At 39.7% G+C, this 25,299-nt stretch overlaps 1 protein-coding gene across 1 annotated transcript; it reads right to left on the bottom strand.

Annotated features, from left to right (window-relative positions):
* Positions 1–1,462: 1,462 nt before the first annotated feature.
* On the bottom strand, positions 1,463–24,738 carry c17h10orf88 (chromosome 17 C10orf88 homolog). Its single transcript, XM_039691278.2, has 6 exons — positions 24,250–24,738; positions 20,314–20,511; positions 16,382–16,454; positions 16,100–16,300; positions 8,996–9,303; positions 1,463–2,262 (listed from the first exon to the last, which is right to left on the bottom strand). Exons 1-6 carry the CDS (start codon positions 24,420–24,422, stop codon positions 2,091–2,093), a joined length of 1,125 nt encoding a protein of 374 aa, XP_039547212.2. The 5' UTR covers positions 24,423–24,738; the 3' UTR covers positions 1,463–2,090.
* Positions 24,739–25,299: the final 561 nt, after the last annotated feature.

Genomic DNA, 25,299 nt, shown 5'->3' with positions numbered 1-25,299 from the left:
TCCACCAGAGATATTACTGGTTTCTACAGTCTATATTTCCTCCATCAGGGAACTTTAGGTTACACTAGTAACCGAGACCGTTTTTACTTCTGCTTAAAATTTCATAAAAGTTTTAATTTGTGACTTTTAACTTTTGTTGGTCAGGGCTTATTTTTTTTTGCAATAATCCAAAAGCCAATGGAAATGTCCAATTGGGTTTTTATTAACTTCAGGGTTGGCCTACAAAAATGGTAAGGCTGATGTAATAATATGTAATAATAAATGGTAATAGATGTAGATTTATGACATACATTTAGAAAATAGATCGGGTGAATTTTCATTTCATTTCAGCTTTAAAGCTGTTTATTCGATTTCAGTCCATGAGCGCTTGCATGAAGTGTGGCAGCAACAAGACTTTGTTGGTTCAGTTGGGCCGGTTTAACTCTGGTCCTTAGGGATACTGGTGTGGGTGTTTGCACAAAAACAGATGCTGTTCATCAGCGGTACCACCTCCACAGCTGACCCATTTCTCTGTGGTTACAAATCCCCTTCTGAAGTGAATGCATCACAGTCATAAGAAAACAACAGCTCACTGTTAGAACAATTCTGCCTATTGAACATCACTGTGAGGAGACACCCATGTCAAGAGAGGAGACACCCATGTCAATCTGGATAGAGTCTCACATGACCAGGCAAGGACCAACATGGTCACAGTGGAAAGTTACTCCAAGAGGTCAAAACTGCTAATTTGGAGTTCTTTTGGTTAATTTTCATTTCATGTGGCGTTTCCTTTAATGTGGAGTTTGTTCGTTCAGCTGTGTTTTTTTTTTTGCTGTTCCCAAGCACCACAACTCTCCTTCACGGTAGATGGGTGACTGCCAAGAATAGCACAAGTTCATGTTCATAGGATGCATGAGAGGGTTGTGGAGAAGACATGGTTGTCCGCAATGCAGGATATGAGACAACTAAAAGGTAATGTACTACTGAGCAAAGACTAGGTGAATGAGAAATGCAAGAAGAACTTGAACAGGAGTTTTTGGGATTATAGGATTTTCCATTCAAGGAAAGCTCTGGGTTCAAAGGTTTGTGTGACTTGCCCCCAATTACTACAAAAAAAGTTTGATTTATCACTCAATATGCAAAATTAGTTTCACGAGTTCACACTTGTTCACACATACAATTAGAGGGAGTAAAGTTGAATGCGTATTTGGCATGCTGTGAGGGGGAGGGTTAGTGCAGAATGCAGAAATATGAAAAGGGCTTTTTTGTCTTACTCATTTTTGTATCATGTTAACTTTTAAACTTGTGCACAGAGTTTGGTGCTATTTGTCTCTGATTGAGAAATTTATACAGTATTTCGAAAGTGTACATTAATACAATATACAGATGCTGAATGTTCTTTTAAGCATTGCCATTATTTTGGCATGAGAGCGTTATTTGATAAGAAAAGATAAGTTCATCATATATATATAACTGTGCAACATTATTCTTTAGTATAAACGGCATTTTAATGTTGTTCTTTTTTGTCCTTAGTGCTCTAGTATGAACATTATAAACATATCAACAATTTACACTAAAGGCAATTTACAGTAAAAAAAAAATACTTGACACTGTCAGTGCAACCATTGTTTGTAAATTAACTGTTTGTTAACATTTGAACCAAATGAAAATATGCAGCTTATGGTGTAATAGTCAAAATATCAGAAAAAAAAAGTTATTGTAGCAGCATGAGTGTAGTATCTATTTGATAAAATAATTTATGCATAGTATCAACAGTGTTAAGAACAGGTCCTCAAGTATTTACTGATACTGTTTGTGGACTCAAGTTAGTGAACCGACTCGACAAGTTGTTAATTACTGCACAAACCAATCAGTACAGTTTCTTCCAAGAGACTCTTGAAGACCAGCTATTGTTGTTTAAACTGTAAAAAATGTCAATGCAAAGCAGTAGAGACTGCTGGCAAAAGAAAAACGTTAAACCATTTTTGTTATAAAGGGACAGTTCACATACATTCTTCTTAAATATCCATTTTTAGAATATTATGGGTGTCACTGAAGCAAAAGCTCAAGGTGAAGATCTCGCTATAAGTGTTCAGGTTATCTTTTGTGGTTTACTGGTGTTTATGAGAGAGCGCCTGCTGAAGCGTGATCTCCAGTCTTTGCTGAAGAGCATCTAGACGCAGGTCCAGATGTTCCTTTAATCTTCTCTCCATCTCATCCATTCTTTTCTCTACAACCGTCTCCAGAATCTTCTCAAAGCCTCCACAGCACATATGACCCTCCCTGTAATGCAATAAAAAGAAGATATATACGGTAAGTGGACAAACCAAAGGAAACAATAAATACATCAGAATGAAGTGTCCCTATTATTCAGATATTACCTTACATGCAGTGTGTAATGTGGCTGTTTGAGAATGTGAAATGTCTTAAAAGTTGACAGATCAAAATTCAAGATTAACTAAAGCAGCAAGCAGAGATGAAGGGGCCCTCGCATCCGTGCCACCGCCACCTGACGGCTTAAGCAAAACAGAACACAGTGGGCAGTATGTAAATATAAGAGGACTATGTTAAAGTAATTGATATTTGCCACACTTTTAGCTACCAGCAGGTGGCGATACTGCTATAACCGAGCGTGGTCATGTGTTCAGGACGGGACTCTTATCAAACGTGAAGTTTGGAGCAGATTGGACATCATACGTCAAATTCCATTGCATGCGATTTCCAAACAACCTTTTAGCGCGCAAGTATAAACGCCTCGACCGTTTGGAGAGGTGCGCACGCTGTCTGAGGAGACTAGCGCTGCGGAGGCAGGCAAAAGTATAAACAAGGCTTCCGTCCTCCTCGCAGGTTCAGATATACTAAAATACGTCCACACCGCAGAGATGTTGCTTCAGACAAACACGTGCAGGTCGCTGTTTCTGTTTGCATCATCACAACATTTCGGCCACATTGTTTTGGTGATAAAAGTCTTTCGGCTGAAAACCGAAAATCCATTTTTGGGCCATTTTCGGATGAAAATTTTCAGTGGCCGAATATTTGGTGCATCCCTAGTAGTAAGATAATAATAATAAACACAGCTGCAAGCAGCCATTACCGGGACCAAGAGCAAGAAGCGACAACAGACGCCATCATGGGTGGGAGTGGCAGAACTGCAGCAAGGAGCAATTTTTGGCCACATGCCTCAAATTTGCTGCAGCAGTCTCAGAAAACGGTTTCATCTATCAACACGAAATCCATAACTTTTATTCAGCACGGTCTGGAGATGATATCATTTCGTTTTGGTGAAAATCGGCCTAGGAGGAGATTGAAAAAGTAGGTATTCAATGAAAACCATCCAAATACGTCAAAATTGGTGTGTATGTTCTCGGCATGACCCAAGGAATATATTAAGATAAAAGCTTTTATTGACACCAGGCTCAGAAAACGACTCGTTTTTCAAAGTGGGGAACTATGACGAAAAATAGGATAAAATACCCCTCCTGCAGAAGATGATCAACTCCTACTTCAACACGGCCGGTTCAGCCCCACCCACCGATTTGCGAATTGCATAGCTAAATAACATAGGCCTACCTCGTGATGGCAAACCGGCTCGAGCTACAGAGCACGCAATACAAAATATTGTGCCGTGCCTGGTTGTGCAAGAAGGCAGTCGCTGCATAAGCTTCCTCTGGATTCCAATTGCAATGCAAAACTTCATTTTTAATGACGTTCCAGCAGATGAGGGTAAAACATTGTCCGTCTGTTCGCTTCAAGGATTGTTTTGTAAACAAGACTGGATTTGCAGACCGATAAAGATTAAAGAACGGTGCTGTGCCGTCTATATTGGATCCGACAGGAATGGTGCAAGACACGGACTCGTTGAAAATATATGGGCGAATCATTCCGGTTGCCATTTTACAACATTGGACGTTTTTAAAAAAATTTCCCCCACGTACACCGACGAGGTGAGTTGAAACTCATTATAATATGCAAAACTGTTATCCACTGACAGCAGTGGGTGTTTTACTTCCAAGTCTTCAGTGCGAGACGCCGATAAAAACCCGAGCGTTTATGAGCTGGGCTCAAAACTAGGGTAGAAAATAGCCTATTACTTATTCATTTTTTCAAGTTTTTGAATGCAAAAAACAAGCGAATGTCATAAGTTCACCTCAGACAACAATATAATACAATTTAAAAAAAACAGTTCATGATCCCTTTAAGTCTGTCTGTTCAGCCAGTTGAACACAGAGGAAGTACACCCCCTTGTGGCCCAAACCCAATACTAAAGCCTTTGCCTCTTGCTGCGTTTCATCCTGCCTTACTTATTGATACCTCTTCTTTTGGGGTATTCAGACAAAGAAACCCACTTTAATTTTCATTCTGCCTTACTCAGTTCATAAGTATAATACAAATAAAAAAAAAAAACAGTTCATGACCCCCTTTAAGTTTGTCTGTTCAGCCAGGATGAACACAGAGGAAGTACACCCCCTTGTGGCCCAAACCCAATACTAAAGCCTTTGCCTCTTGCTGCGTTTCATCCTGCCTTACTTATTGATACCTCTTCTTTTGGGGTAAGGTTATTCTGATAATTAACATCATTGTCATAATTCCCTTTTGTTTTTAACCATTATTTAGTCAAGCTTTTGCCTTTTATTTCTACATACTTAAGTGTTCATTTGGATTCAGACAAAGAAACCCAATTGTATTTCTAGGTAGAACTCTCTCTTGTGCTGTGGTGATTTGACAGTCATTCCTGGTTGGATTCCAGCGAGCTGGTTCGTCTGACCGCCGTTAACGATGCTTGCCGTGCGTGAGTCTCAGACTATTTTCTTCAAAAGGAAATCAACCACGCAAGTCGACACACAACGCAATTTTGGAATAATTACCCAAACCGAAGCCTGAAGAGGGGCCACTCTTTTTGAGGGTTCTGGGGAAAATCCACTTTGCTGTGCCATCTGGCAGTTGACACCTTGGTATTGCCGGACTGTTGTGTTTAAAGTCAAGTTGTTTGAGAGGGCGCACCTTGGTACAGGCCAAGAACACTGTGGTCGAGTGTTTGACGACGGAAAGGTTGACCACGACACTGGCTCTAAACAGAGTGACCTTCAATTCACCCTAGGCATGCTAAAATAAGGTAAAATCCTATCCACTTAGTATAGACCTTATGCTCCAGAGAAACAAGGGCGCCGCCACCTTTAGAATATTGTCTTTGAACTTCCGTTTTTGCGGTCGTTCTGTATATCTCTGTGGCATTGCTGTCCAGGAATAATTAAATTTTGATGTGGATTTACTTAATGTAAAGTTAACGAAAGTTATCATGAGGATTGTAATGTTTAAAGCAGATGTCTTAACAAACGTCAGTAGACCGGGAAGATTTTAAAACGAGCCGTTCATTCATAAATAGGCAAGATCACTGTGAAAATACAGACCGGAAGACAAAAGACAACGAACGCAACGGTGAAAAGGGGTTGGGGCTACATAAGGTCTATAGGCCACAGAATATTAGATATTCCCCCGGCCACACTCTCTTCCTAGGTTTTTTTTTCCCCTCTTTCCCCGGTACCCCCACTCACCGGTGGGCCCAATTTATACTGCATCAAACTCATGGCGTAGCTACGTCGTAGGCTGTGTAGAGCGCGTACCCTGACGTGCAGCACATCAACAGAAGGGAATTCACATAGCAGAGCATTTCCGCTAAACTAAACACAGGCCTATCAGGTAAAGTTATGTAAAATTTTAATCTAAGTTAAAAAAGGCTACAGCTGCGTAGCGCACAGCAGCCGTCGCCATGGTTACTATCCATAGAGCGCCTGTCATCCACTCACGGAGAGCTGTCTGTCTCTGTCTCCCTTTCTGTTCACCTGAGAGAACCTGCCATAGCCTCTCTCCCCTGCTTGTTTGGGTGGGTTATTTGCTGGCTGACCAACATCCCACCCAGGGGCGTAGCAATCATTTCAAAAGTGAGGGGGACAGAATGTCAAGCATTATACCTTTGTTTTTACAATTGCATACTGCATTTATATTGAATGGTAACACTTAACAATAAGGTTTCATTAGTTCTATCTATCTATCTATCTATCTATCTATCTATCTATCTATCTATCTATCTATCTATCTATCTATCTATCTATCTATCTATCTGTCTATCTGTCTATCTATCTGTCTATCTATCTATCTGTCTGTCTGTCTGTTTTACTTAACCAAAACTGTCTTTCATATTGAAAACATTCAAACTTCATGCTTTTAAAACTTCTTCAAACTTTCTGGTAGGCTTTTTAAAGAAAACTTAACGTTTGTCTACAAACTTTTTTAATCAAATTGTAAAGTGTTACCTTATTATATGGTATACATCATGTACACATGTTACAAGTACAACACTGCATGATTCAAGCTTTTTTTTAAAGCCAGTCTATTACTTTTCACCTGTGAATTTTCTTTCTTTTTTTTTTTTTGAGTGTCATCCTCTTTCTGACCTGACAACCCTAGGCTCCCTGTTTCTTGATCAATCTTGACAACACAGAAGAAGAAAAAAAACAATAAATTAGTACAATAAATTAGTGCAATAATATTATTGAACCCTATAAGTTAAGACCTAAATCAGAACATTAATGCATACAATTGCATACTGCATTTATATTGAATGGTAACACTTTACAATAAGGTTTTATTAGTTATCTATCTATCTATCTATCTATCTATCTATCTATCTATCTATCTATCTATCTATCTATCTATCTATCTATCTATCTATCTATCTATCTGTCTATCTGTCTATCTGTCTATCTGTCTATCTGTCTTACTTAACCAAAACTGTCATTCATATTGAAAACATTCAAACTTCATGCTTTTAAAACTTCTTCAAACTTTCTGGTAGGCTTTTTAAAGAAAACTTAACGTTTGTCTACAAACTTTTTAATCTAATTGTAAAGTGTTACCTTATTATACGGTAAACATCATGTACACATGTTACAAGTACAACACTGCATGATTCAAGCAAATAAGTTAGATAATGGCAGAAAATTAGGCAAAGTTTTTCATCAATGACAATGGCCAAATTCGGATACCACATTACAACTTACAGTTCTTGACTTTTTTGCGAAAAAAAGTGTGAAGTGTTTTTCGCCGTTTTGAATTCCTTTCGACCTTCGACGATGGATTCAGTGCGGGTGCGAGCACGGGCGTGTGGTGATGCACGAGCGCGAGTGACTGATTACCATGGCAACGTGAAAGTCACATGTAGATACAGTAGATAGGCGATCTTTTCTCTTTGAATTTTAAATCTGTATCTATAAATACCAGTGTTGGGAGTAACGCATTACAAAAGTAATACATTACTGTAACATATTACTTTTTGCTGTAACGCAGTAGTGTAAGGCATTACTAATCAATTTTCAGTAATATTTTACTCATTACATGTTCAGTGAGGCTTGTATTACAGTTGTATTACAGTGTATTTTACTTCTTAAAGGCAACAGACTGTGTGAAAGTTTTAAAGCAGTCTTTTTGTGCCAGTTCAGAGCGGTCGCGTCTGTAACATTGTTTTTTCCTCATAAATGCGAACACGAAAACTAAAATAAAATGAATATTTTAAGTTCTATGGAGACTGGAGAGCCAACCCTTCCTCATCCGATTTGCGCAGTGTAATTCACAGAATTACACACAATATATTTTGCCTCCTATTTTTTTGTCACGCATGACTGTGTGTCTTTTCCCTAATATTAAAAATAAAACATAGACTGATATTTGTCTAATGTCTGGAGTCCTTTAAGGAAGTAGCCTATATACGTTTCAATACATGTATTTTCTGAGAATTTTTATTTCAAGTTTTGACTGCAAATGTCATGTCCATAATGCTGGACTTCCCCAATTTTCAATCATTTATCCTCAACTAGTTTTGTGGTTAGCTTCAAATGTTAACTTCAAATAATACTAATAGCCTAATTTAAAGATAAGGCAGCATTGGATCTGGACGGTAAGGAGAATAACGCTGGGAGTTGGAAGAGGTGTGTCGCGATTCTGTAGGTTCGTGGATCTGAGTCGTGTGGCGAATAAAGATTTCGGTTTCATATCGTTACAGCCCCAAAGTTAAGTTCTACTTAGTTATTTTGGTGAAAGTAACTCAAAAGTAATACATGAGTAATGTAACGCATTACAATTCTGAGACAGTAATATTGTAAGGTAATGAATTACTTTTAAATAAAAGTAACAAGTAATACCTAATGTATTACAGTTTGGAAGTAACTTGCACAACACTGATAAATACACATTGGCTCGCGAAAACCTCAACATGTCGTGAACACTTCCCCTATGAAAAAGTGCGGGGGACAAATTTACATTTTATAAAATGTGGGGGGGACACGTCCCCCGCGTAATCTACGCCCTTGATCCCACCCCTTCTGTGTTTGACTGTAGGCCTATGTGTATTCAGAGCCAGTGAGCAACGGACTTTCAAAATAATAATTTAAAAAACTGTGTTAATGTGCCATAAAAAAAATTGTCGGCATTAATTAATAAATGCTTTAATAAGATAACGTGTTAACTTGCCCAGCCCTACTATTTAATTATAATTCTTGTGATTGATTATTGATATTACAATTGATCTATTTTCGCCGACCTAGATGGCCTAGATTCGGCTGTCCAAACAGGCCGTTGGTAACTTTTCCCTTTACAGGTAATTTTACAATTTGTAGGTGATTCCCCGATCATGTTTAATGATTAGTTATTAAAATTATATTCCTGGTATCTGAGCTAATAGGAATATCCCAGGTTCTTTACAATGCATTTTCACCTACAGAAGTACCGCTATATAAATACTTCCTTTGTGTTAGAAATAAACTAGTTTCAAAAAGTCTTGAGGGACAGCTTTATCCTAGTAATAAAAGTAATTAAACCTCATGTGTTTATCGGTGCTATTATTCATATTAGTACACACACTGTTATCACGATGAGCTGGTTACCACAACCAAACATTTGAATGGCTTCAAAAACTCTGGTAGTTGAACCTCTGTTTATTGAAATCCACACATAACACACTTACCGCTCTCCATTCTTCTTCCTCTCCGGAGATGTGGCTTCCTCCAGACGGAGCTGCGTGACCTGACCGCATACGCTCTGCAACATTGGAAGCAGGTCTGGGTTTATCGTGCCGGTTTCAGAGCTCAGGAGGGTAGACATGGCACCATGCATCTGGTTGCTGGCAGACAGAAGCTGATGGAGGCCAGATGGTGGATTTGAGCCTGACTCCACCCCAGTGGAATCAGAAGCCCCACCTCCTCTTGACAAACAGCCCAAAGCTCCTCCTCCCACGAGCAGAGGAATGAAACCATTCAGCATGTCTGACTTATTCTGGACACAGACAGAGTTATTGTTCAGTTGTGATGAAGCTTTGTACTGGCTAGTTTTTTTTTGTTTTGTTTTCCTCAAACTCTTCTCCAAAAAACTCATTTGTGACCCTGGACCACAAAACCAGTCACATGGGTAATTTTCTTTTTAAATTGAGATTTATCCATAATCTGAAAAGCTGAATAAATAAGCTTTTCATTGATGTATGGTATGTTGTATATTAGGATAGGACAATATTTGGCCAAGATTTGAAGATGGAATCTGAGGGTGCAAAGAAAATTGAAACATTGAGAAAATCGCCTTTAAAATTGTTCATTTACGTGATTGTGCTGCATTCATTCACAAAAATAAAGGTTTTATATATTGACGGTTGTAAATTTATGTAAAAAAGTGTTTCAAAGTGTATCGACCAGTCACCGCTATATGCACCTGTCACCACTATATGTGCCCGTCACTTGACCCGTCACCGCTATATGTGCCTGTCACTCGACCCATCAACGCTATATGCAACTGTCGTTTGACCCGTCACTGCTATATGCGTCTGTCGCTCCACCCGTCAACGCTATATGCACCGGTCACTTGACCCGTCACCGCCATATGGGCCTGTCACTCCACCCGTCACCACTATATGCGCGTCACTCCACCTGTCACCACTATATGCGCCTGTCACTTGACCCGTCACCCCTATATGCGCCTGTCACTCGACCCAACAACGCTATATGCACCCGTCACTCCACCCGTCAACGCTATATGCACCCGTCACCGCTATATGCGCCTGTCACTCCACCTGTCACCACTATATGTGCCTGTCACTCCACCTGTCACTGCTATGTGCGCCTGTCACTCGACCCAACAACGCTATATGCGCCTGTCACTCCACCCGTCAACGCTATATGCACCCGTCACTTGACCAGTCACCGCTATATGCACCTGTCACTCCACCCGTCAACGCTATATGTACCCGTCACCGCTATATGCGCCTGTCACTCCACCCGTCACCGCTATATGCGCCTGTCACTCCACCTGTCACCGCTATGTGCGCCTGTCACTCCACCTGTCACCGCTATATGTACCCGTCACTGCTATATGCGCCTGTCACTCCACCCGTCACCACTATATGTGCCTGTCACTCCACCTGTCACCGCTATGTGCGCCTGTCACTCGACCCAACACCGCTATATGCGCCTGTCACTCCACCCGTCAACGCTATATGTACCCGTCACCGCTATATGCGCCTGTCACTCCACCCGTCACCACTATATGTGCCTGTCACTCCACCTGTCACCGCTATGTGCGCCTGTCACTCGACCCAACACCGCTATATGCGCCTGTCACTCCACCCGTCACCGCCATATGCGTCTGTCATTCGACCCGTCACCGCTATATGCACCTGTCACTCAACCCGACAACGCTATATGCACCTGTCACTTGACCAGTCACCGCTATATGCGCGTGTCACTCCACCTGTCACCACTATATGCGCCTGTCACTCGACCCATCACCACTATATGCACCTGTCACTTGACCCGTCACCACTATATGCGCCTGTCACTCCACCTGTCACCATTATATGCGCCTGTCACTCGACCCATCACCACTATATGCACCTGTCACTTGACCCGTCACCACTATATGCGCGTGTCACTCCAACTGTCACCACTATATGCGCTTGTCACTCCAACTGTCACCACAATATGCACCTGTCACTCGACCCATCACCACTATATGCACCTGTCACTTGACCCGTCACCACTATATGCGCTTGTCACTCCAACTGTCACCACAATATGCGCCTGTCACTCGACCCATCACCACTATATGCACCTGTCACTTGACCCGTCACCACTATATGCGCGTGTCACTCCACCTGTCACCGCTATATGCGCTTGTCACTCCAACTGTCACCATTATATGGGCCTGTCACTCCACCCGTCACCACTATATGCGCCTGTCACTCGACCCATCACCACTATATGCGCGTGTCACTCCTCCTGTCACCGCTATATGCGCCTGTCACTCCACCAGTCACCACTATATGCGCTTGTCACTTGACCCGTCAACGCTATATGCGCCTGTCACTCCACCCGTCACCGCCATATGCGCCTGTCACTTGACCCAACACCACTATATGCGCCTGTCACTCCATCGGTCACCGCTATATGCGCCTGTCACTCAACCCATCAACGCAATATGCACCCGTCACTCGACCCGTCACCGCTATATGCGCCTGTCACTCCACCTGTCACCACTATATGCGCGTGTCACTCCACCTGTCACCACTATATGCACCTGTCACTCCACCTGTCACCACTATATGCGCCTGTCACTCCACCTGTCACCACTATATGCGCCTGTCACTCCACCTGTCACCACTATATGCGCCTGTCACTCCACCTGTCACCACTATATGCGCTTGTCACTCCAACTGTCACCACAATATGCGCCTGTCACTCGACCCATCACCACTATATGCACCTGTCACTTGACCCGTCACCACTATATGCGCGTGTCACTCCACCTGTCACCGCTATATGCGCTTGTCACTCCAACTGTCACCACAATATGCACCTGTCACTCCAACTGTCACCATTATATGGGCCTGTCACTCCACCCGTCACCACTATATGCGCCTGTCACTTGACCCGTCACCGCTAAATGCGCCTGTCACTCGACCCATCACCACTATATGCGCGTGTCACTCCTCCTGTCACCGCTATATGCGCCTGTCACTCCACCAGTCACCACTATATGCGCTTGTCACTTGACCCGTCACCGCCATATGCGCCTGTCACTCCACCCGTCACCGCCATATGCGCCTGTCACTTGACCCATCACCACTATATGCGCCTGTCACTCCATCGGTCACCGCTATATGCGCCTGTCACTCAACCCATCAACGCAATATGCACCCATCACTTGACCCGTCACCGCTATATGCGCCTGTCACTCCATCTGTCACCACTATATGCGCGTGTCACTCCACCTGTCACCACTATATGCACCTGTCACTCCACCTGTCACCACTATATGCGCCTGTCACTCCACCTGTCACCACTATATGCGCCTGTCACTCCACCTGTCACCACTATATGCGCCTGTCACTCCACCTGTCACCACTATATGCGCCTGTCACTCCACCTGTCACCGCTATATGCGCCTGTCACTCCACCCGTCACCGCTATATGCGCCTGTCACTCCACCTGTCACCACTATATGCGCCTGTCACTCCACCCGTCACCGCTATATGCGCCTGTCACTCCACCTGTCACCGCTATATGCGCCTGTCACTCCACCAGTCATCACTATATGCGCTGTCACTCGACCCGTCACCACTATATGCGCCTGTCACTCCACCCATCACCACTATATGCACCAGTGTCACTCCACCCGTCACCGCTATATGCGCCTGTCACTCCACCTGTCACCGCTATATGCGCCTGTCACTCCACCTGTCACCGCTATATAATGCGCCTGTCACTCGACCCATCAACGCTATATGCACCTGTCACTCGACCCGTCACCACTATATGCGCCTGTCACTCCACCCATCACCACTATATGCACCAGTGTCACTCCACCCGTCACCGCTATATGCGCCTGTCACTCCACCTGTCACCGCTATATGCGCCTGTCACTCCACCTGTCACCGCTATATAATGCGCCTGTCACTCGACCCATCAACGCTATATGCGCCTGTCACTCCACCTGTCACCGCTATATAATGCGCCTGTCACTCGACCCATCAACGCTATATGCACCTGTCACTAGGGATGCGGCGATTACCGGATTTCACAATTAACCGCGATTTAAAACGTCACGGTTAATTAATCGTAAAGACTTTGCATCACCGTGTATTCTGCACAGGCAACTAACACAAAACGAAGACAAAGTTACACCAGCGGTGCACCAGCTTAAAGTGCTCATCAGTCACTATGGCAGAGGGACTAAGCAGCGACACTCTATTTCCACAGGAAAAAACCCCCGCCTCAAGTCAGCATTGTGGGAGCATTTTGCGTACACAAAGAATAACAAGGGTGTAATAGAAGACGACGGATCGCCTGTCTGCAAAACTTGCCGTAAAAAAGTTTCCGTTTTTATTATTTTCGTTAACAACATTTTTTCACAGACAAAAACGAGACGAGAAACTAATAAAAACTAGACGCAAATGTTAGATAGTGATGATCTGGGGAGCGATCCAGTCAGAACTGATGTCCTGCGTGTGTGATGCGCACATTTGTAACGTTACTGTTAGTCTACCCAGTGGTGCCAAAACATGTTGAAAAAATGTAAACGTCTGGGAGAATGAGTAGAGCAGACATAGTCTATAGATCTGAATAAGAGTGATGATGCAAAAAAAGAGCTGTATTCGGTACGGTTTTCTGTGGGCACAAACCCAACCCGACGCGTGCAGCCATGCTCATAGACACATACAGCGTGCGGGTACTGAACTGAGCTCTCTTTCGTGTCTGAATAGACAAATACACACAACATTATGTCTAAATGTCCGGTTTGGACAGTATTCATGTAAATGTCGGTTATGTCTTAAACAGTTGTGAGTGTACCATGTGCATCAGTGCATTTGGATCCGCATATCATTGGACAAGATCCGACTTAAAGCTACAGTGTAAACCTAATGCGGTTTGTGTCCTTAATATTGATCAAGCAACAAAAGAAAAGAGAAAAGCATTCAATGTTTGTTAATAGCTTTAATAAGGATTAATTATATTCATACAAATAAATATGTCTGCTTGAAAGAATAAAGAATGATGAATGCAAGTAGTTATAAAGAAAGCATATATCATTCATTGAAAAGAAGACTTTGTTTTACTTTAAGTAAAGTGGTTTTATTTTGTTTTGTTTTTGTTATTGTTTTTCATTTTATAATTTGTACCATGTTGTGGCAGCAATGAATAACACAATACAATCTAGTGTTGAGTGTTCATGTGATATTATACATTAGTAGTGTTGTGAAATTAACTGATGCATAATAATCGTTAAACCGTGATTATTTCTCAGACAATAATCGTACTTACAATATTTGTAATCGTTGCATCCCTACCTGTCACTCGACCCGTCACCGCTATATGCGCCTGTCACTCCACCAGTCACCACTATATGCGCCTGTCACTTGACCCGTCAACGCTATATGCGCCTGTCACTCGACCCATCACCGCTATATGCGGCTGTCACTCGACCGGTCACCACTATAGAGAGCTTAAGTCCCTCCCCTTCCGGTCGACCACCATGGGACCTTATTTCGGAAAAATATTGAATGGAGGTCAATGATGTTTGTCAATTTAAAAGATACATTTTAAAGTAAAGAAAGTCGCAGTTTGATGTAAAACCGATGAGGTATAAGACTGTGAAAATATGTAATTACAAAGACTACAAACCCCATTTTTTCTCTCAATAAAAGAAGCTAACTTTACTGAGGCTATTGTCTGTCATTGTTTCTATAATCTTACGTTATAATCGTAACGTTACGCCATCATACCTGAGTGTTTTGAACCAGACTGCACACACACGAGCAGCGGATCTCACTCGTTGTTTCGCTTCCCGGGAGATGTAGTTCATAGAGTGATTTTCACATAAAACTAAATGTTACTCTTCTGTTTTATGACAAACTGCGACGTTTTTGACTTTCAGAATTATCTTTTAAATTGACAAACATCATATGTGTAATTGAGGGCACAGTTCAGACGGAATAAAAAGATAAGTTGTCTCTCGCCATTGACTACCATTCATATTTTTTCCGAAATAAGGTCCCATGAGCCGGAAGCGGAGGGGCGGGACTTAGGCTCTCTATATGCGGCTGTCACTCCACCCGTCACCTCTATATGCACTGTATGCGGCTGTCAGTCACCGCTATATGCGGCTCTCACTCGACCCCTCACCATTATATGCAAAAGGGGTGATGCACTGTGAAATCAAATTTTCCTTAAGCTTTTGACATCTAAGAGGTCACCATATTATAAGAATATCCTGTAAGTTATAGAACTGAAAACGTCCTTGTTAGTCCAATAAAAGCTTTTATTGACACCAGGCTCAGCAAACGACTCGTTTTTCAAAGTGGGGAACTATGACGTCAAAGAGGATAAAACACAGAAGAAGATTGACGGCAACTTCAAAGCGGCCGTTAGCCCCGCCCACCGATTCGCGCAGTACACGCATAGCTAAACAACCTAGGCCTACCTCCTGATGACAAACCGGATCGAGATACCGAGCAATACAAAATTCATTTTGATGTTTTTTAATGTAAAAACCAAGCGAACATCATTAGTTGACCTCAGACAACAATGTAAATGATGTCAGACACTGACAGACTGTTACAAGAAACGCCTATGATTTGTGCCAAAGGGGCAGAATTTGCTGAACAGCAGAATATACTGTACAAAAATGGGAGTGGGAACGGGCCTTGCCCATGCAAACCTCACCACCACAATGCTTGGATACTGCTGATATGTTTTGCAGAGTTGTTATGGGTGATTTTTATTGCATTTCTATGAGGTTTCTAAGTGCTAGGACTTGGTGCTTACAAACGCAAGGTGTCTTATACAAACCACAATGTTTTATACAACCAAACCCATATAAAAACCCTAACCATTTTAATCTATTAACTCATTTAAGAGGTAGGATAGGCTTGGTCCAGCTATCTTTATTATTGATCTATAATATATTTACAATTAACAGAAGTGAGATTCATTCCACAAAGGATGTGTGCATAGAATGTAATATATAAACCATGATAAAAAGAGCAGGGGATTGTTGAATATGCTATAATAGGAGGCTGGATCCAGACCTTTTGCTGGCACTGCACCAGCTCCATGAGGTTCTGTGCTCCTGGTGAAAGTGTGGTGCCCATCTCCTCCATCATAGTTTGCACACGCTGAAGGTTAATGCCTGGGTCTACACACGGGCCACCTTGCCTGTCCTTGAGCGTCTCCAGTCCCACACCCACATGTGTGATAGCCACAGAAGAGCGGCCACCAAGAGAGAGCAGCTGTACAGAGACACCACACATGATACAGAGACAACAGACATCAGTTTTTTTGTTTGTGATTTTATTTCCAGCTTTCCTTACCTTCACCTCACACGATGCAGCAGGGCTTTCCAGCACCAGATGATTCCTATAGAAATGCCTCTCATCTTCAGAACTGACAGAGAACAGAATAACCAGCAACACTTTAGGTATAATATGGTATTCATAATGTGCATTTTAATGCATTGTATGTTTTTTTTTTCATTAATAATTGTAGCCAAAGTTAAAGGTGCCATATACAATAATTGAGGTAACAATATACGAAAAATGAGCTACACGCATCAAAAGAATGAGAAGAAATAAGTGCAAAGATGTCATTAAAAAACTGAAAAGTTATAGTGCTGCCGAGATATTAACCTGAATTAGCATGCTAAATTACTAGCCCCGGCCCGGCAGGTATCGTAATACCAGTTCCGGCCATGGGAGGCGGTATGCGGACGGGCAACGTTAGCACCAGCCAAACTGCAATACGCGAGTGAGTCGCGCTCGCGCCGGCTTGTGTGTGTGTGTGTGTGTGTGTATGTGTACTTGAACCTGATGTCAGTCGTGTGGAAATACAGCCCACTACTACATTTCAGTTCAGGGAAGAGTTCAAAAAATGATTGGTCGACATTATGCATGAGGAATACATTTTGGTAAGTTGTAGCATACTGTATCTTTCAACAGAGTTCATGTTCTTTTTCCAGCTAGTAGAGACGATCGGTTCACGTGCGCTAGGGATCTGTAGTGTAACATGTACAAGCGCCAAAACGGTATTTATTCTTTGAATTGCGTAATATAATTGACAGAATCTGAGAGCTTAACTAACCTGCTTGCTAAGTGTCAATTGCGTGTGTCTCACGGTGAATTCACGGCGCTAGCTTGATCAACATCAGCGAATGCTGTCTGTCAAATTAATTCACTAACAATAAAAGTGTAATATGAACAAAACGAATACCATAAACTTCAAATAATTGCCCAAGCTTTTATTTTCCCATACCGTCGAAATGCACCAGCTTGTTTTTGAGATCTATGAGGCGGTCTTCATCATTTAGTGTTGAGATTCATAGTGTTTAGTTTAGTTCACTCTAGTGTTTAGTTAGTCTCTGATCTCTAAAAATCTCCAAATGTTCCACGTGAAACTGCGGTCTTCCAACCTTTTACTATCATGTCAAATGATTTGAATAACATGCGCGATGGTAGGAGCACAAGTCATTTTTTGGAGGTATACTGCCCCCATCTGTTATGGAATATGGAGTAGGATTTGATTTATTATGGTAGATGGCACCTTTAAACTACATTACTGTTTTTAGATTCCTTGTGAATCCAATCTGAAGTTAGTTTGTCATGTGTTTTAATGAATTATATAATGAATATAAAGGTGTGTTCAATGACTAGATAAGTATTATAATGCATTATAACTGTGGTATAACTGTGAGACCACAACATGCATTATAATGTAAAGAATACTTTAATAATGCATTATACATAAAGGCTTTAAGTGTACAAAATATTCTATAATAAATATGAATAATTGACTAATTCCACAATATACTGAGCTGAAGTTCAAAATAAGGTACAGCACAAAAATGGGTCAAAATCTGTATTTATTTAAAATATTTCATTTTAAAATATTATTACAATTATTATTAATAAGAAAAATAATAGGATTGATATTGGTATATTGCCTTTCCAACTCTAAATTATTCACAAACTAATTAAATATGCATATTACATAAAAAAGTAATATAGATCTCATAAAATATCAAAATGCTATTTTTTGTTCGATTGGCATCAGCAAACATTAATTTATTTCATACATTTGTTTTTGTTTGAATATGTTCTACAACTCAGTTATTTGTTATACGTTATATTTGTGATGTCATTCAAGTTTGTCAGAGGTCATTTACAATCTTCAATAATACATTTAATGCTTGTAACTGACTGAAAATGTCCATAAAAAACAAAGGGGAAATAGAGCTGGTTATGCTTTGTTTTAAGGTGAAGTTGTTACAATGTACTTACACAAACACAAAAGTAATGAGTCATTAATTAACTACATGCACGGTAGGGTTAGTTGGGCTTAGAGTGGGTTGCTTTTAATTATACATAATTTACTATTATTACTATAGTAAGTACATGTGAGCCATTCCACCGAAAGGGTGACATTTCTGTCCCCAGGACATTATATGAATAAAATTGCATGAAAATGGACTCTAAAGTACATTTTATTATTAAAAAAAATGTCATGGACATTAAGCTAACTAAAAATTTAAAACGGATCATTAAAAAAATTAATAAAAATGACACAGAACACTAAAAAATATCATTTTCTGCATGTCCCAACTCTCTATCTCTAAACTTTACCATGAAATATTATGATTAAAATCCTTCAAATCTCCAAAAATCAGAAGTCTGATTTTTCTTGCATTGTTGCGTGACTTTATATCCTGCTTTAAAATGAAAACAACAACAACAACAAAAAAAAACATTTAATCTAAAATTTTAGATAAAATACACATTTTAGTCATGTCACCGGGTTTTCACTTAGTCATGTTAGACTGTGACATCCCCCCTCTGACACATTTTCAACAGTATGTTGCATCATCTGGATCTTCTGAAGGCAATGGGGCAACTATAAGCCACTCCTGTCATTTTCATTTCTGTATATTTGATGAAATTGTTACTATGAATGAGAAGGTCAATCTCAACATACAGTCCTGTTACCTAAACTTTTTCTTAGATTTAATTGTTTTATTTTAAAAATATTAACTTTCGGTAAGGCACTAGAAATGGCTCATTATCCTATTAGCATCAATGCTATGTGGCCATATGCCATATATTTGATAACTTTTTGTTTAAAAACACAATCCTGTTACTTTCAGTCCTGTTACTATTTTTTCTTTTTATAAAAAAATAAAATTAAACCACTATTTTTTTTTATCAGTTTTGTTTGGCCCATAATTTATACAATTATTTAAATAATTAATTCTAAAAAAATATATAAGCTTGAGGCTTCGTCTTTAAAATGAAAAAAATGCCTTGGTGTTTTTTTTTTTTCAAAATACACCTTGCTTTAATAGTGATTTTATTGGCACAAATATCAATTTTTTGAACATATAACCAACAATTTCTTTAAAATAAACACCTTGTGGGGAAAACAAAGGAATTAATTGACATGCTTCTGCTTAAATGACACATGATTTTCGGTAACAGGATTGAGAAAACATGCACCCATATTCTGCTTAAACCTTGTAAAAAAATAAAGTTGTCTGAGATTGACCAATACACATTTTGAATAGTTAAATATGTGTATAATTAGATTCAATGTTGAAAAAGATCAAAAATAAAGTTTATTTTTGAAGAGTTACAACAAGCAAATGTCACCCATTCGGTGGAATGGCCCATGTAACTTTAAACTATGTCACCATAAAATAAAGTGTTACCGGGACTTTTAAAACCCTCAATGAAATCATATTGGCAGCAAATTGTTAATGAAATTAGGGATCTGTATATTATGAAGCAATAGATATGTATTACAATATACATTTAGTATATTAGCAAAAGGTCACAACAACAGCATCTAAGAGACATTAAACTGTGCCAATGTAGAGGTGATTTTCTAAAAAGTTAAAGTACTGTAAAAGTAAAGCATTGTAGAATTGAAAATTGTTAAATGCACACCATTTAACTTTATTTTGTTTAAAATTATTTATTTTTTTGTCTTACCCAGATTCACAACAGTAAGCCTACTAACACTCTAAGTATTTATATTTTAGAGTCTGCTGCCAAAAAGATAATGTGAGAGAGCTTGTGATAAAACGAGAATCAACATTGGCTTGGCTTTTCAGAGATAACGAGAACTGGGAATCTGAAAGTGACACGGAGATGGGTTTCAAGATGGCACCTTTTTAATCCAACCAAGCTGTGTTTTCGCTTGTAGTACCTCTCTTAAAACGAGTATGTATATTATTTTCAAATTAAATAAAAATTACCCGTCATTGTGTGAACTTTGAACTTCCTCCCCGCGGCAGGTGCCACAGTATTCTCCAGACAGCGAGTACACTTCAACGGTGCGGGCTTCACTGACGAGCTGAAGACTGCTGATCACAGTTGAAGAGCTGTGTGAACACAACAGTGTGACGACACATGGCGAGCCCTCCTCAGCTCTCTCCAGACAGGCAGCTTCACACCTGCGAAAAATGCATGAGCAAATATATGAATATCAAGTCAGCTAATAATAATCAGATTTTTTTTTTTTTACTTAAGATGACAAGACAATGGATTTATTACAATAAATAAAGATTATTTTATTGTGAAATCAATATCTTATTACTATACTATTAAGTAATATTAAGTATTATTAATCTATACAGGTGGAGCTGGGGAAGGTGAAGGGTTTCTAAAAAACATGCTGCAACTGCTACAGTAAAGGCTGAAAAAGTATTTTAAGAATTAGCAGTGAACTCATTGGCTACCATCAGCTGTGCCCTATAGAGAATGATATGATTGCAAGATAGATTGAGTTAAATGGAACATTGGATGCAAAATTCACTTATATATGGTGTTTGCATATAAATGTCTTTGCAGTATGTGAACACTAACACCATGCACGTCCGCACGTCCATCATGCACGAACACTAACACCATAAATACTCTCAAAAATCAAGCTGTTAGGATTTTCTGAGCAATGTGATGTCACATTGTTTTTCAAAAACTTTCAAAAAAGTAAGAAGGAGAAAACAATGATGTTTGAGACTCACTGTACGTCATGTCCATGTACTGAACTCTTGTTATTTAACTATGCCAACATAAATTCAATTTCACATTATAGGGCACCTTTAAAGAAAAACCACAAAGAAACCTTTCTTTAAAGTGAATTAATTCATTTTTTTATTAATTGTATCTTCATTTCAATCAATGTTTCATCAACCAATTGCCTGGTTTTAAAGGAACACTCCGACTTTTTGGGACTTTAGCCTATTCACCTTACCCCCCAGAGTTAGATAAGTCCATACATACCTTTTTCAACTCCGTGCGTGCTATAAGTCTGTTGGACGCACCCACCGCTAGCCTAGCTTAGCACAAAGACTGGATGTGAATGGTTGCAGCTTTCATACTAATCCAAATGAGTGACAAAATAACGCAAACGTTTTCCTATTTACATGTTGTGGTTTGTATAGTCACTGTGCAAATATCAAGGCCATATGAGACACAGACATCTTTTAACCGTATAAATACTATATTTTCTGAAGGCGAAGCACTGCTACTTGGGCAGAGTGATAACCATCACCTGAGACGCACCGTGACGAGGAGCAGAGAGTTCGCTCAGTGTTTGGGTAACAGAGTAAGCAATTACTAACGTTAGATAGAAAAGCATAGTTTATCATGGGTGTTTGCTTTATTGTATGAGCTGTGACAATAAACAGGGGAGACCAGGTACCATGTTTCATTGATTTCCAACCAAAAACGCACCCAGATTTATAAATATCACATGAATAAATAATTATTATTACAGGAATCAATATATTTTAAATGCAATTTATTAGCTGAACCAAATGTATTCAACAGTATATAATATACAGTATAATTGCATTACTATAGGATAGAATAAGGGGAAAGTAATAGCTCAAATTGTTTTTGCACAATGAACTCCCAGGTTTTATACGGTTAAAAGATGTCTGTGTCTTATTTGACTTTGTTATTTGTACACTCTGTGACTATACAAATCACAACATGTAAATAGGAAAACGTTTGCGTTATTTTGTCACTCATTTGGATTAGTATGAAAGCTGCAACCATTCACATCCAGTCTTTGTGCTAAGCTAGGCTAGCGGTGGGTGCGTCAAACAGACTTATAGCACGCACGGAGATGAAAAAGGTATGTATGGACTTATCTAACTCTGGGGGGTAAGGTGAATATGCTAAAGTCCCAAAAAGTCGGAGTGTTCCTTTAATAAATAAGAAGTATAGTAAACAATACGTAGATGATCATGACGGAGGCGACAGCACAAACTGGACTTTGGTCTTATGAATGAAACTCGGCGTATGCCTAACCTCACCGGCCTTAGAAATATATAGACTATGCATCTTTGAAAGCAGATGTAGCAGCTGCAGGAGTCAAAGGACTAACCAGACAGAGACTGTCGGATGTTCGTGTATTGCTGGATTAGGGAGATTGTGCATCAGCATCCTTTGGAAGTTATGAAGAAAAGAAAAACGTTCATTTCGTTTTTATCTGTGATTTAAAAAAAATAATGTGATCAGATCACATTTGATGAATGTTTTTTTTTTTTTTTTTCGTTTAGCGATGTGGGGATGACACGATGTAAAACACATGGCAAAAAAGCATAGACCAGACTCAAGCCGGAAGTTGGCAACCGGAAGAATAATATGTGGATAAAGAAAACAAACTTAAATAATAATAGAGTACAGAACTGGGAGCCAGGCCAGCCCCACCAGTGTTTGGTTATAGATGGAGAGGATGTTGCCATTGTAGCCGAGTACAAGTACTCGGCACAATAATAGATAAGTTGCAATGGAACAGAAATACCGACACCATCTATAAAAAGGGACTGCAGAGGCTGTACTTTATGCAGAGACTAAGACAGTTTAGAGTCAACAGAGATCTTTTTTGTTGTGTTGTATGGTATTTCTCTTTGTCAGTGACCAACAAAAACAGATTGAGCAAGATAGTAAACTTGGCCAGCAAGGTCTCGGGGGAAAAACTAGACAGTATGGCTATTACCTGTAAAAAAAGGATCTTGAAGAAAGGTCAAGCTATTAATAAAGACATGTCACATCCCTTACACCAGGCATATGAGGTGTTGCCATCAGGGAGAAGGTTTAGGCTACCTTATTTCCAGACAAATCAAGCCAGTAAGTCATTCATTCCAACCAGGGATGGAAATTAGCACCAGCCACCAGCCAAATGCTGGTGATTTAAACTTGCTTCACCTACCAGCCACCGTGGCGGGTAAATAAAAGTAGCATGCTGTTTCACCGGACACTTTTAGAGAAGGCACGTCTTAAGACTTTACCCTATGGAATAAATGGCTTAAGTATTGTAGATCTTGTATTAATTTTCACATACAGTTACACATTGGCTGGTAAAAACATTGAATGGTGGTGGCAAGTGGACAAAAAAAGTTCATTTCCATCCCTGATTCCAACTAGTATCACATTGATAAATAAGAAGTTACCTGCAGGACAGCACTTTAAATAGCACGATGCATTTTCTTTCTAGCTGGACCGTCATAGTATGCACAACTACACTTTATTATTCTAGGTATGTGTAGTGTGTTGTTGTTGTTGTTTTTTTTTTAGGTTTGAGTCTTTTGTCCTGATGGTTGGGGTGAGGGAAATTCTGTGTATATTCTTTTTTTGTATTCTGTCTTGTCAAATTGTCTTATTGTCTTTTTTGTAAATGTATCAGACGTTCTGTAGGAGCAGAACAAGTTTCCGAGAGGATAAATAAATAATTCTAATCTAACCTAAATCCAATTTATTCTCCCCAAATTTTCCATTTGATGTTTTCTGAATTCCTTTCCAATGGTTTAATATATTTTTTTAATAAGCAAAACATGTCACATGAAATCAATTTGATTTAGTAACACTTGTACTTAATTTATTATTTCACAATAATAGGGCCCTTTAAAAAAATGTTGTTTTTGTTTTAATTTTTCTGATTTAACACAGACTTATCATCAAAAACGGTGGTAATCAAATGAAGGCATACAACATTAACAATTTATAAAATCGTTTAAATCACACTAAATTTTAAGCATTTATTTTTTGACAAAAATGTTTAAAAAAAATGCTGCACAACAGAGGTTCACTATTACCAAGAAGAAAATTGTAGTTTTAACTGTGTTATATTCGCTTTGCGAGGTACAATCTACAAGCCACCACAGCCGATAAAAAGAACTCACCTGTCACGGTCAAACCTGCAGTCATCGTTGGATTTGTTCTCGTGTGTTATTACGGTGAGAATATCCGACAGCTGGACCTGTGATGAGCACAGCCACGAGCTGCGTGCAGAGATCAAACTATCTGTACTCGAGGTCATCCTGTTAAAATATCTGTATTTCCAGGTAAAACGCATCCACACACTACCCACAATGTGCGCTGTTTTAAACCGCTTGTTCCCATGCAAACAAGATCACTGTCATTATATACTGTACACTAAAATCTTCATGTTTCAGTTATGTCGCTCCAAAGGCTGGTGTGTGAGGGGTTAAAATACATATTTGCTAGTCATGTTCGAAACAAAAACACAAAATTATCGCACTACTTGTACTGTTAACAGTTAAATAAAATTAATAAAACAGTAACTTATATAGACGAACACCGTTGTCCGTTCCAGACGGGCTCTGGTTCCACTCACATCAACAAATTTACATGCTCAACAAACAGCGACGGCTGCTGCTCCAGGACCCACGGAGACACCCATTCATACGCCTGACTAGAATTCTGTCTTTCGTCTCATTTTACACTAAATGTAGTCTTCAGGTAACAATAAAATACTATGATCATGGGAACACGTCTTTTATTGCTTCTGAAGCTCTCACAGAAATAGAATAAGTAGAACAACAGTTAAAATGACATGTATCCATAGCATGTATCTCATGGGCAGGGCGATGCTTCTACTGACTACCATCAGAGAAAGCTACCATCAGAGAATGCTGACTACTACGACCAATACATATTTACGTTTTGTTGTTGTCCAGACCACCGTAAAGGTGATATTTCTTGCCGAAAAAGATAATTGATGTAACAGATTTTTGTTAGTGAAAAGGTGAAAATCGTAACTGTGGATGTTGGAAATTCAATAATAAAGAAAGATATGAGAGATGGATTACATTTGTACAGAACATTAAACAATAAAAGGTTTATTATTATTAATTAATTTTTATGCAGCTCTAAGAAAGTTTCGAAGTTTGGTTTTTATTTATTAACCTCACAGCGCCCCCTGGAGGAAT

Source organism: Pimephales promelas, chromosome 17, assembly GCF_988280905.1.
Source record: "Pimephales promelas chromosome 17, fPimPro1.hap1.1, whole genome shotgun sequence".
NCBI classification, from domain to species: Eukaryota; Metazoa; Chordata; class Actinopteri; order Cypriniformes; family Leuciscidae; genus Pimephales; species Pimephales promelas.
The sequence above is the reverse complement of the archived record's forward strand: the minus strand, read 5'-3'. Positions and strand labels throughout refer to the sequence as shown.